The 14,616-nt window shown below is 33.1% G+C and overlaps 1 protein-coding gene across 1 annotated transcript; it reads right to left on the reverse strand.

Moving 5' to 3' along the window:
- Window positions 1-833: 833 nt before the first annotated feature.
- On the reverse strand, window positions 834-3,467 carry LOC133322945 (protein MEMO1). The gene is made up of 7 exons (XM_061531897.1): window positions 3,419-3,467; window positions 1,909-1,990; window positions 1,778-1,846; window positions 1,602-1,714; window positions 1,420-1,531; window positions 1,137-1,356; window positions 834-1,078 (listed from the first exon to the last, which is right to left on the reverse strand). The coding sequence occupies exons 1-7, from the start codon at window positions 3,465-3,467 to the stop codon at window positions 839-841; spliced, it is 885 nt and encodes a 294-aa protein (XP_061387881.1). The 3' UTR covers window positions 834-838.
- Between the last annotated feature and the right edge of the window lie 11,149 nt (window positions 3,468-14,616).

Consider the following 14,616-nt stretch of genomic DNA (forward strand, 5'->3'; position numbering starts at 1 on the left):
CACAAAACTTGAAAAGCACGCTATAAATTAATAGAAGGTGAAAATCCTGTCAAAGTCCCAGCCTCGCTGCGAAAAAACTAAATGCTCTTACGGTGAAAGATGCGTATCCCTTACAGAATATCGATGGAATCAATCGAACCCATTATATCAGTAGTATCGACCTGAAGTATGCCTTCTTGCAGATTGAGTTAGAAAATGAAGCAAAACCATATACCGCCTTCACAGTACCACATCGACCAAAGATTATGCAGATTGATGGACAAAGTTATTCTCGTTAAATTGCTTGGATGATCTCTTTATCATAGCAGACGACTTTGAAAATCACTTGAAACTACTAGAAGTCGTAATGTCTGTAAAGAGTAAATTTAACGATCGGACTCAAGAAGTTTTTTTTGTTTTTTTTTTTTTTTTTTTGAGAATTAAAATATCTCCCATGCATAATTGGTTGAATGTTGAAGACTGATCCCAAAAAATCAGCTATCCAAAGGATAACACCATCGCAGGATGATACCGAAGATAAATGTGTGATACATAAGTCAGAAACTTCGGAAATCCCCCCAAAACCATTAGGTTTTTGACAAAATAGCTATTTCCATTAATGAATTTGGAAATTACGTATTACATTCTGGTTAATAAAAAAAATGTCAATTTAAAGCTGTATTTATTTAGAACCAAACACTTATTATATGTACAATTTGCTTACTTCGAAGACGATATTGTATTTGCTTTATTGATTAAACAATAAAATGGTAGTGGCCGGCGTATTATTTGCGTATTTTTTTCTTCTCCGAAACCCCAATTAGAGAGTAATATACTTTGGATAAGTCAAACATTATCTTCAGCATTCAAAAACTAAAGAACCAGAAGCGTAGCTAACACTTGAGTCATCCATAACTTTACATTGGCTACTTTGATCATATTTCAAGAATTTAAAACTCATATTATAACCTTGTTCTTGAAGAACTTTAACGGAACTCAGCATTACGCCAATGGGATGACGTCCACAAATGGTATTGTTGTATTCACGTAAATAGGCAGTAAATGTTTCAGGTTTCAATGTCTCAATTATGTCCATGCCCTATAAAAACAATAACAATTATATTCGTATGAACGTTTCGAATTGCGTAATAATGTACCTGTTTATCCAATTTTTCAATGGATTTGTAAATTGGACCACACGATTTGTCATAGTAGGTGTAGTTGAAACGATGTCCCCAATGACAAAAGTCTGAAGATATCACAAATAAATTCTGAGGATCTGTGAAATAATTTGCTAGTAAGCGTCCATACAATGCCTCCTGGTCGGGATTCAACGAACCCACCAAAATTGGAACAATTGTAAATTGATCCCTGAAGCTATAAGCAGAATGTATGTATATGAGAATATAGGATCGTGATTTCGAGTGTAAAGGGTCTTACTCTTCCATAACTTTGGCTATATAAGGTAGATGCATTTCGATGCTGTGTTCATTCTCATCCGTCTTCATGTCCATCCAAGAAAAGTGTCCAGTCTTTTCCAGTTCAGCATTAACTAATTATCGAAAATGTGTTTATTTCTTTATAATTTCAGTTTTTGTTATTCAAAGGAAATATGTTCTTACTGTCTGTATCAATTTTGAGATCATAAAGTGGAGTTTTATACTTTTTAGCAATTGATAAGGCACAACCTCGAAGACGCACATGATGGGATGGTCCCAAAATAAAAACACGTTTACTATGGAAAATGAAAATAAAACATTATTTTAAATACACAAAAACACACACTGTGTGAACTTACACAACAGCAGGGCTAACTTGTCGATATGCAAAAGCACCACATGCACCGCAGTATGTGTATCCAGCGTGACTGAAAGATTAAATCGTAGTGTTACAATCATGCTCACCAAAACATATTTTCAATATACTTACGGCGCTATTATAGCCCTAGCTGGTCCATGTGAGAGTGTTGCTGCACTCAACCAATTATCAAGTTGACGTGATAGTTCAGAAGCTACAATAAATGAACATATGTAAATTTTCTATACTATAACAAACAAATATTTCAAACATTTAACGAATAACAAATTATATATATATATATCATGGTACCAAGGTGTATACATATAAAAACTATATATATAAAACTAACCGAAACCATAAAAAGGGTTTATCATAATTAAGACATATAAATATATATGTCAAGGCTTGTGCTAAATCCAAGAATCTAAATCCTTTTGATCATTCTTGAACTTTTAAACGTTTGGCATAATGATAAATGCAGACAATCCAATTTGGGAGTGCAGTGTTTACAAAAAAAAGCAGAATTCATTGTGTGTCAGTATGTAGTTGGCAAGTTGATAACTATGCCAACAATACATTTGTTTATGAAAAAAATTTTAATATTCCAAAGATTGGCAGGTGTATCGTTCGTTTAATTACATATATATCGTTTGAATCATTTGGTTTGTCGAACGAAAACATTTTCAATGAAAATCCCAATTTACAATGGAACATCATAACGAACAAACAACGGATTTTTTATTAGAATCGATAAGAAATGAACTGGTGGCAATTATAGATAATGAGTAAGACATTGTGAAAACGTTGGCACATTCAATTCAATTTAAACGCCAGTTACTTTTTCAGGACCCCAGAAAAGGAATCACAGGATTCTCCCAATAAATCTACGTCTACATCAGAACATAATGACAATATTGAGGAACCCAACGTTTTATATGGACCGAAAAACGAAAACGGTTCTTCTCGCATAAACCTACCAAAGGCGTACGGCTGTTATGCCATAGACGACGAAGTGCAAAAAATGAATGCTGATCTCAATGAAAGTTATCAGATATTTCAAACTATAGGTGAACGTTTTCAAAGTATCAATTTTGGCTGTTTGAAGTCACGCATCCGGGACGTACATTTGGATGACAAAAATAATGATATCAAGAAAATCGTGCACGATTTAAAAAACACATTCGATCGACAGTACGTAGACAATCGTCTGGGCGACATGACAAAAGAAATGGGTGCGAAATTTCGCCGACATCCAGGTGAATTTGGGGATATTCCGGAGTTGAGTGAATTCTTCAAAGCGTGTACCCAATTGCAACACGGCCTGGAGAAATTAAAGAGACAACGAAACGATGTACAAGACATTACCAAGCGCATGACTCATATAATTGAAGTTTCCAGTGATCGAGTAAAAGAACTTCAGAAAGACTTGGAGCAAAATTACTCCGCAAATGAAAAATTGAATGCAAATAAAAGCAATGAAATACTAAACTAAAATATTAAAACGTTCTATATTCGATGATTGTGTTTTTTCTATTAAGGTATTTCGCTATGTTTGAGACATAATTTCACAGCTCTGGATGTTATGGCGTTAAATTGGAAAATTAAAACTACAAATCTATCATCACCACAGTTTACTGACCTGAATCGGTATACCAACTGCCTGCATGAGATGCTTTTCTGCTCGACATTTTCAGTACTCAAAACAACTTTTCTGAAATTGTAATACAACAAAGAATAATAAGTAAATGTAACAAAAATTAATAATTTACACAATGTATATAAATTTCGTCGCGGTGAACGAACTACACCTAAATCGGTCGGTCTCTTTTGTTGCAAAATGCAAAGTTTTTTTTTTTGTTTGTACGAACTTTTTTTGTTAGAGCTAAGCAGATCGAAAAATGAACATCGAACATAGGGATAAACAATTCGATGTGTGATGTTGCATCAAACATTGTATTCTATTCCCTTTTGATATTCTAATCTCTATTGAGTGATGCCACTTGATTCGAACAACAATAATATTAGATGGTTGCCACATCTACACTACCTGCACACAGAAGTACTAAAATATGTCATGTCGTCATTACTTGTCATTAGTTGCCTACTCTCTCTGGTACATTGAAGACATTACATTTTATTTCGTATATTGACACCGCACTAAATTTTACGGGTATCTACACACAATAAAAAATACAACAAATTAAACGCACGGAAATTAAATTTATGGTAATTTTGCTATAATCTAGATTTGATTGTCTTTCAACCAAATAAAAGTGTGAAATCAGAAAAAGTTTTGATTTGGTGAAATGTGCCAATAATCGAATCGAATAAAACGAAAGCAATTTCATCAGCAACGAAAGAATCTGAAACAAACGAACGAACGAGTATGGTGTAGAGAGTGGCGAGAATTGGTTGCAATCGGCGTCATTAAATGTACTAAAACAGAAAAGTTGCCGTGTTGTTCGTTGATGTCTTTAACATTTTCCGCCATTTTGAAATATACGAGTGTAAAGTTGGAATTTTTATGGACGCGTTGCTTTAAAGAGAATTAAAATCGGAAAGTTTTGTGTTCTTTCTGAAAAAAATCGACCGTGAAATGTGTCATAGTTGTGTAAATAATTAATAGCAGATGGAGTACAAGTGATTCCGATGAAATTCTCGCAGTAAAATTGTGAAAAACAAAAACAGCATTTTCTTCTACGTTCTGCTGCTTGATGAGTGTAGCCGCCGCCGCGCGACAAAGAAAAAACTCGAACGAAAAAGTAACAAACACACGCATACATACAACGGCGAACACAGGCCCCTGCTGCTGAAGAAGCATTGAAAAGTGGAAAGCACCCAGAAATCAGAAATTTAACGTTTAAAATTTGTTTTTATTTAATCTTGTCGTCGTTGCCGTCGTCTTTTAACCAAGCAAGTGTTTTATTGTTGTTGCCAATTTGTGTTTTCCACCAGAAATTAAAAAAGAAAAAGTAAATTGTGAAAGTTTTGTTTGCCAACCAATCGATTCGTTCGTCCGTTCGTTCTTTTTTTGTGTTTGAGTGCGGTGAGTTTCTGGAAAAATGTGATTGAAAAAGTACAGTAATTAAACAAATAGAATCGGGTTTGTTGAAGTTTCGATATTAACTGCCTGCCTGCTTGTCCGGCGGTTGCGGACGACGGTTGTCAACGATTCCATTCGATAATTGTATGAGCGCATTGCCATTACAATTGAGGAAATGTGTATGGTGTTCCTTGATGTTGAGAAGTGATCAATATTAAAGTATGGTGCGCTTTATACATATTTTTTTAATGCATTCACATATATTTCCCTTTAATATATATATGTATATACAGTTGAGTGTCAGTGATTTTTGCGTTTTGTCAGCGCCAATTCGCCGAGTGGTTAGTTGGTTTTTTTCTCCACTAGTTCGTTGTCGAGAAATTTGCACAGGCACACACAGACGCGAACAAACAACAGACAGCATACTTGCACACATTCTGTCTCGCTCTTCATTACTCTCCTAAATCATGAATACACACATTCACTTAACCCGTCGTAAGCACAAAGTAACGAGTACTAAGGGTACAAAACATATTTTTTTTTTACTTTATTCCACAAAATTCGCCTACTTTGTTTTCTTTGACGTTCGGTTCGTGTATTTTTTATTGCTATCGGCAGCAGATTGCTAGTTGCTGCTGGCGGTGGTGGCTGCTGGCGGTGGTGGCAGTGTTGACACATTGCAGTGCGCGCGGTATTTTTTGTCTCCTTATTTTTTGTTTTTCCTATATGAGAGTGTGTGTGTGATTGCGTGTATTTTGATTGAGTTCCATTTCGTAATTGTAAGTTGTGTTTATATGATGACGATGATGCAGGTTAACAAAATTAAAGGAAAGCTGAAAGCACATGTTTTTTTATCCGATAATTCAATTGCTGTTTTGTTGTTGTTGTTGTGGCGGTCTGTGCAAAAAAGGAAAATATAGTGGCGGCGTCGGCTTCAATGGATAATCGATCAGAGAGGTAGCCGCTACCTTGACTTGTTTTGTGTGTGTGTGAATTTGTTGTTGTTGAAAAAATAATCGACATAAAGGCAGGCATAGTTATACATTTATATTTGTTTAGCGCCAATCTGCGTTGTATTGTTTTTATTTTTAGAGTGTGTTGCTGTGTTTCTGATAGAAATTTAGATGCTTATTAATAGATACATATATTATTGTTGTTATAAAATACAAGTGCAAAGTACATACTGTTGTGTGCTTTCATACATTTTTTTTGCTATACAATATTGTGTGAGCAAATTATGAATTGTCATGTTTAGAGTGCGCGTTGTTATCTTTAGTTTTTTTTACATAAATAAAATAAAAATCGTTGTTCAAAAGAATTAGATATCTTAATATATAGAAATAAGTTATTTTTTTTAGGTTGAAAGTCCAATTTAAAAAGCCAACCTATTCTCACTTTTTCTTACATATTTGAATTCGTAATAACTCATTTGGCGCTATTGTCATTTAAAAAAAATAAAAATTTGAGTTTGAAGAAAACGTCTCTCGAATGAAACCAATATCTGAAACGCCCGGTATAACGAATTATACATTGCAAGTCCCATTCGTGAAATTGCCAAGTTTTTTAATGTACAATTTTATTTAATAACAAAAATAGATAATCCACATTTTAGTGGATTTCGGTCGGGATCACCGTGGTGTCCAGCTCATCAGTTAGGGTGAGATTCAGTAGCAGTTCCTCCGGAAGCGTATCCCCACATTTCCACAGATTTCCTTACTTTGCTCCTCTTGACTATCGCGGATAGCATTTAGAGTCCCCTCCCAGAACTACAGCCCTGTCAGCCAAAGTCTGATTTTCATCAGACTTTACCTGCTAGTTTGCCAAAAGAATAGCCGGTTCGTCAACGTTCGGATTTAAAATGAATGCACTTGCAACAGATACAGCTGCAGGTGCCAAGGCATCCACACCTAGAACAGCCGGATCACAATCGATTGCCGCCGGTACTGTACTCCCTGCACCGTAGCTTTATTCTTTTTGTTCCGTTTACCCATCGTAGTTAATTAATTTAAGCTCCAAGCAATTCAATACGGCTATGCAATAGGGGCTATCGACTTTCATTACTTTTGTTGTAAATCATTTTATGCACAGACCAAATCATTTTGGTGACAAACACGATAATTTTTAGTTTATGTCAATAAAACAATATTGTGACCTCTTCCCAATTAATATAGCTGTAATAATCAGGCGATACTAGGCATTACAGTAACTGTCGCTTATTTCTACATCTGCATTTACATGAATTTTAATGTTTATATGCATTTTTAAAAGGGGTTCTAAGTTCATAAATTGATAATAATTAAGTGTTTGAAATATTGTAATGTACAATTAGTTTTAAAATAGTAACAGAAGGTAAATCCGTAGTGATATCCTTTTTGTTATATTTACCCATCAATACCTTTTACATTTCATTAAAAGATAATACAGCTGACATATCGCTCATTTGCCGCAAGTCCATTTATGCTGTGATTTTTGATTTAATGATGCTGTGTAACAAATCTTTTAAATACTCTGATTAAGAAACTTAAACAATTGAAAATTTAAAACGCATGTTCTGCGTTTGGTTTTCGATTTTAAAGTAAAAATTTGAATTTTTCTTCGACAATAAATCGTGCTTTGAAGAATATTTTATATAATTTTTTAGAAGAGACAACAACAACGCCCGTTTTCAATCTTTTCCTTTAAATCGATTTTTTTATTTCCTAAATGTGTGCTAAAAATAAAAGGTATCTTGTTTATTTTCTCATCCTCGCTTTAAAAAATGAATGAATAGCAAGAAGGTTGATACACAAACTTTACAAACACTGACGTTTGTAGATGGAAGGATGGATGTGAGGATTTCTTGTTCTGCAACTTTGTGTATAGACACACACTGACATTGTTGTTTGTTACTTTTAGAAAGTAAGCCATTGGCAGAGGTCGTACCACCCACCACACCATTAAGACTTAAGGAAAATGAGCTGCCATGTAAAAATATTTCGAAATGTATTTTTTAATAGAAATGCGTAAATTCATAAGGGAATTTAATATTCCAAGTTGTCGTTAGCAAAAAAAGAGTTCGGCTCCAGCAAGAAATTTAGCTTTGCACTAGGTCTGTGAAAATAGTTTTGAGAATATATAATATAGTGCTGATGTATAATTGTATCTAATACAATTATACAGTCATCATGGTTATTTTAAAATGACTGGTTAAATCCCTTTACTTTATTCATATATTACTATTTCCTTAAAAAACCATGATTTAATCGTAAGTCAGATAAAAAAACAGATTTATCTTTTAAATAACAATTTAAATTTTTAGTAATTTTTCTTTTTTTCTTGCATGTACATTAAATTATCTGGCAATCCTTTAAAAAGCTACAAACACACATACACAATCATATTACTCACTCTTATATGGGCAAAACAAATTTAACAACAACGAAAGTTACGAAATAAAACTTTTTCAAACAAACAAGTTTGTTCTTGTTGTTATTGTATAAAACAGCGTCACCTTCTACGCCCTGATTTAATTCTCCCTTCTTCTTTTACTATACTCCTCCTTCTCTCTTATGTTTTCGTAGCATCTAGCATTCTATTCAATTATTTCCACTTACATGAAGACAACGACAACAACCTTATAAATGTATGTATATATGTATGATGACTATATATATATTTATATATATCCAGCTGTTTTACAATATAACAGACACAAACAAACTTAGGAAAACATAAGGATATGGAGGAGGTGACATTCTAGTCCATGTAGTAGGTGGTGGCGGAGACCGTAAATGGGAATATACTTTCTTTTTATTTGTTTTTCGTGTTTTTTCGTACGAACTTTAAACAGCAAAACATAAATTTTCTTGTTGTTCATTATTTTTTGTTATGACTTTAGTTGTTGTAACATTTGACTTTAAAGGAGGGAGGATTGTTTAAAAAACTTTAAAAGAATTAGGTATATCTACAAGTTCCAAACAGTAGGTTGTCCGAGGTACAGGTTGTGTTAAATGAAAACATATTTTTGAAGTTCTATTGATCTGAATTTCAGTTGGCATAATCTACTTCTCCAATACCAGCAGTTGCCATTCCTATTTTAACTCTTTAATTCAATGTTTGTAATTGATATCCTAATCGCAAGCATAAACTTTACATATGTATCCAGAAATGTATAGACTTTAGGAAATGGCATAGAAGTACAAAGATATGGGACATTACGTGGCCCATAGTTGCCAATAGAAGATTTTTGCAAGTATAGTTAAGAGTTTCAAAGAACAATTACACTTTTATTATTATTAACTATTACACTTTTTATTTATGAAATATAGCTTTGCCTCCATATCTTAAATCTTTTTAAATTTTTATATGCCTTATTGCTCATTAAAATGGTTTTAATTTTTTTAACATGCTTCAGTTATGTCAAATACCTTTTATACATTTTCCACAAACTATTTTCTCCTAATGCTTGATTATGTAGAAAAAATAGAAAACTTATTTAATGTTTTTTTTTTGAGCATAAGCAAAAAATAATAAATAAATTTAATTTTTATTCAGTCTCACATATTTTCGTATATCTAAAATATTTCTGTTTAAAGCACTCTAATGTCAAAAATTATGTATGCTTTTATTTGTTGTGGTTGGTATATGTTGTTTCATTTTATTGTTACAATTGCCGTTGCCTACCAAACCAGCCAGCCACCACATCATGTCATACCACCATTCTCTATTCGTTTCAGATTCATCTACAATACATTGGAATGGGAAGTTGAGGGAAATACTGGTTTTGGGCTTATATTTTTCTCTGTTTGTTTGTTATTGGGATTGTGTCATGTGCTACTGAATGGTGGACGCGCAATGCTCAATACACGATTAAGGTTGGCGGTGTGAGTTTTGTATTCACCACCGGCGTTTTGTATTACTGTTGGTGTTTTAATAGGTTTATATTGTTACTTGTTTTTATTACATATCGCTAGCAGTTGGTTTTTAAATATTAACTTTTTTTCATTATTCTTGTGAATGGCTGCTTCGACCGACCGTCCGACTCTTGTTTCTGGTTGTATTATGTGTATGTGTACAGTGTACAATTTGAAGTTATCGAATTAAAGTTGTGTACGGTATTCCATGCCAGTGCTTTACCTTTTTTTTGCTGCTTTTCGTTGGAAACATTGATATTTTTTTCTTCTGATACTTACATTTTTTGTATGGGACCTGTTTTCGATAAAACATAGAAAAATTGTTTTTGTTTTGGATAAGAAGGCGCCACTTTCGAAAATGTCACATCTCTTATTTATAGTCATAAAAGTGATTAGTATTCTTGAATTTTGCAAAAGAAATTTATTAATTTCAGCTGATAAAATCAATGTTTAAATATTCTAAACTAAAAAATTGCGATATAAAAAATTTTTCGCTATAACGACGATTGTGTCTGACATTATATATAGTCATAGCGGTCGTTGACTGTACTTTCATCCCTGATTTTTCCAAATTTTTGGAACCTTTTATAAATACTCTTCAGTACGTAATATCACATGAATGACAGTTCAAATAAAAATTTTGGGGAGGGCATATTCGGCACTTTTTTTAGAGGTCTATATTTCAGTTCTTATTCAAGAAATGTAAAAACTGTATGGCTTGTTATTGTTCTCTGATACTTAATTATAAAAACTAGGACCAAAAAAGTATAATGAATTATTATTAGTTAAAAATATTTACAGTTTTGTAAAATAAGAAAAATTCGAATGTGCCCCTACCCTGGGTAGCTTTGGCATTTGATGGGGACACATTCGGCAACATAGTCATAGCCTGGTAATGATCACCACTTTCAGTCTAGTTGAAATTCAGATCCTCTAAAGGTTCTATTTTTTTAATATGCGAATCAATGTTTGACTTCTAAGGCTATATTTTCTAGCGGCGGACGTTGACGTCTCGTGGCCACATACACCATCAAACTTTGCGACAATTATTTATTTTGATATTCGATGTCAATGGATCAAAGCTAGTTATGTACAATGAGAGCTTAATACCGAAAACGATATTGCTGATGCCGAAGGTTCCCCAGTCTCCCCTACTTGTTTGACAGTGCTAGAATTCATGTTTTGTAACTGTCTTGTACTAGTACAATGAAGACGTAACCATAATATCGGCACTTTAACGAGTTACATATTTTAATTCTTTCGCCACCCAGGTGCAATTTTTTCATTATATTTTACTAAGGTTCATTTGATGCGAAATTGTGTTTAGTTCTTCCCGATGGCATAAACAAATTTTGAATTATTATGTATCAACAAAGAGGAAATTGATAATTAGGTAAAACAGTGCTTTTTTGTCAATAGTCGGCATGTCATATTTTAATTGAAGAACAATTGTATATTTGACTGTTTTGTTTATTATCTTTAATAATTGGTTATTAAAATACATTTCATTCTGCGTTGATGATCACAATGGATCTGACGGTCTCAGAGTGCTGCAGCCATATAAGTGACTGCACATCCCTAAACCTAACATACCATTCATTCTTGTGCCAAAAATGCATTGATTAATGTTATAAAAATATTGCATTTGTAAATTTTGTTGCCGACTTGGAAAAATCCCCGATATGCCGATTATAGGGAAATTTTATTTATTTATTTTTTTTTTGTTACTATGGACGGCATCCATAAAAATTTCATTATTACAGTTATTTCTTAATAACCTTAAAGTCTAAAGTGTTCCTCTGTAGGTTCTTAACAATTAAAAAATCCGGGTTTAAAATATATAATTTTAATATAGTTAAGATTTAATTTTAAATCGACGTGCTCACGAACTATTTCTAAGCAACATAAATTGTCAAAAGTGGTGACAGAACCACATTGAGAAAACCCTAAATTTACTGCCTAATAAATGAACTTTGCTCAATGATATTTTACACAGAGATAGATGACAATACTATTGGTGCCTTTTTCTTGTATAATGACACTCTCTTCAATTACTTGAGAATTCTCAAACCTCCAAATAGGACAATTTTGTTTATTAACATACTCATTGTTGATGATTATGTAAAACATTATTTCCTCTAAAAGTACAATATTTGGCTGGTACAGAATCACTATTATTGTACTAGGTTCTGATCATTTTTGTGCGAAAAATGTCAGCTGCAATATCAGATTCATCAAAGAAAAAAGAAGCAGCTAAGCATTGTCTTACCTTGAATATAACAAACTTCTATAATTTGATTGGACTCCACTAGGTCCACGCTATAACCTTACTTCAGTGTATATATAGCTAATTAATATACTGATAGAGGCTCTCATTGAGGTAGGCTAGATTTTATTATCATTTTTCTGTTTCCAAAATCTCCACAATAAAATAAAATTATTACCCTCATAATAGGATCACTAAATAAAAAAGGCGGGAAATACGGCAGCTGGTGGTAATGTTGTTTTAAGCAAATTACCCTGAATGGTAGATGGTTTGCGTGTTGTTTGTTGTCTGTGCAATGATCAGCGCCGTCTGACCAACTGGTGAGAGCAGTAAAAATAAATTGAGTAGTTCTCTTTTATCAGCACTATTCTACAAGCCAATGCTCTGTGTTCGACTTCTTCTTTTGAATGCGACTGCCGACTGTAACAAAGTGATGAAGCATAGAATAGTCTATGCCAACAATGCAGAAAAAACAACAATATAATCATTACAAGATTTTATATGAGTATAAATTATCTCTCGATGAATTGTATTACAATTGTTGCGTTTTTGTTGTTCGGGACGAGACGTGGGGTCGGGGATGATTGGTAAAAACTAGTTAGTGCCAGTGCCAGGCCAGTCGGGCAGGCAAAATCACACAGAAGTGGTATTTTGTTGTTAGCATTTTGTTGGGTCCGAGACAAACGAATGAATGCGCCACGTCACTTGACGCATGCCTAATGCCGCCAACCATCATTAACAACAAGACAAACAACAACAGCAACAACAAGAGAGAATAGTATGTACTACATACATATGTACATCTATATATTGATATGTAAGCAACAAACTGAATACAATATTGTTTTGCTGCTTGTCTGTCTTGCCTGTCTGTCAATTGTCGTTTATTTAGTTTTGTAATAATAATTTGGTTTGAGTAGTACCACGAACAAAAACTGTATGAATATTTGTGTTTGATAGTAGATAGAGATACATATTTTATTATATCGCAGTCGTCGGCAACGTCGACGCCAAAACGTGTTTACTCAGGTAATTTCGTCGTCGTATTTATCAGCAGCCAAACAAACAGGCAGACATTTAGTAAAAATTGTAGATAATACATACAATTTAAAATGTTGGCACCTTAAGCCACAATAGTTACTGGCTCAAATCAAGTAGAAAAAAAAACTGAAGTATTAACAAATTAATGCAAATATCTTTGTCACGTTCTTTAATATTTAATAGCAATATTAAATATGATAAAATTTCGTTGCACTTAGTTCGCAGCAGCAACGTACACAGGATTTCATTTCGGGGGGGCCCGGTAGTACAAAATGAAAAATTCGCGGTTGTAAACATAAATTTACAGTGGAAAAAATTCATTTCGGGGGGGGGGGGGGGCGGTCCCCCCGGGCTCCCCCCTGCGTACGTCCCTGGTTCGCAGGATATGAAATAAAATTAATTTATGAAAATTTTTATTCTAAAATATCATAAAATTTATGTGTCTTTCGTTTATCTAAAGAGAGGCTTGACTTTTTTCAAAATAACTTTTTTTTATTTTTTGATGTTCTATGGTTAAAAAGATACCTACTGAAGTTCTTCTTTATCATGTTGAAATACTTCCAATATAATTGAAATTGAAATCACTGTGCAGCACTAAAATCTTGAACCAATCGAGACCCCCAAAATCTAGAAGCTTGTGATGGTGGAAGAAAATCCCTAGCTGGGTTTTGCATTATTAGCTAAGTTTTTTTTTTTTTTTTAAATTAATTTTTAAAATATTCGACTGGGGGTGGATTTTAGCACAATTTTCGAATAATACTATATCTATATCTCGTAAACTATTCGAAATATTGCATTTCTCTCTTAAGCAATATTTTTCCTCTTAATTAGATCTAAAAATTTTCTTTTGAGATAAAATCAATAAAACAACACCATCATACTGAAAATAGCACAACTGCAAGAAAATTAAAATTTCGACTTACTTTTTCCATGTTTAATTTTTACTTCAATTTTGTACCTATTTATTGAAAAAATTGGGAGTGAATTTCTTTGGTTCATTTTGATGAATTTGTGAGGCTATAACTATGTGAAGGAGTCAACCAATGAAATCGGGGTTTTAAGAAGAGTTGTTTGATTTGCTATTGGCTATCTTTTTGTCATATATTTTTTGGCCGAGTCAGTAGCAGTTTCTGAAATAAGTGTGAAAAACATGGAAAAAGTATGTCTAAATTTTAATTTTTTTTGCAGTTGTGCTATTTTCAGTATGATGTTGTTGTTTTATTGATTTTATCTCAAGAGAAAATTTGTAGACCTAATTAAGAGGAAAAATATTGCTTAAGAGAGAAAAGTAATATTTCGAATAGTTCACGAGATATAGACTCAATAATAAGTACGTATTATTCGAAAATTGTGCTAAAATCCGCCCAGTCGAATATTTTAAAAATTAATTTAAAAGAAATCCTTAGCTAATAATGCAAAACCCAGCTAGGGGGTCTCGATTGGTTCAAGATTTGAAAGTTGAAAAATGTGTCACTGTGAATTATTTCTAACATACATTTTTTCGAAATTCAATCAGTAACGTCTTTTTCGTAGTATATAGTCTTAATTCGTCATTTGGAATATTTATCTGATATGATTCATTTCGATCAAGCAAA

This window comes from Musca vetustissima, unplaced genomic scaffold, assembly GCF_032173495.1.
Source record: "Musca vetustissima isolate MV318-11 ecotype Yass unplaced genomic scaffold, APGP_CSIRO_Mvet_v1 utg49292, whole genome shotgun sequence".
NCBI lineage: Eukaryota > Metazoa > Arthropoda > Insecta > Diptera > Muscidae > Musca > Musca vetustissima.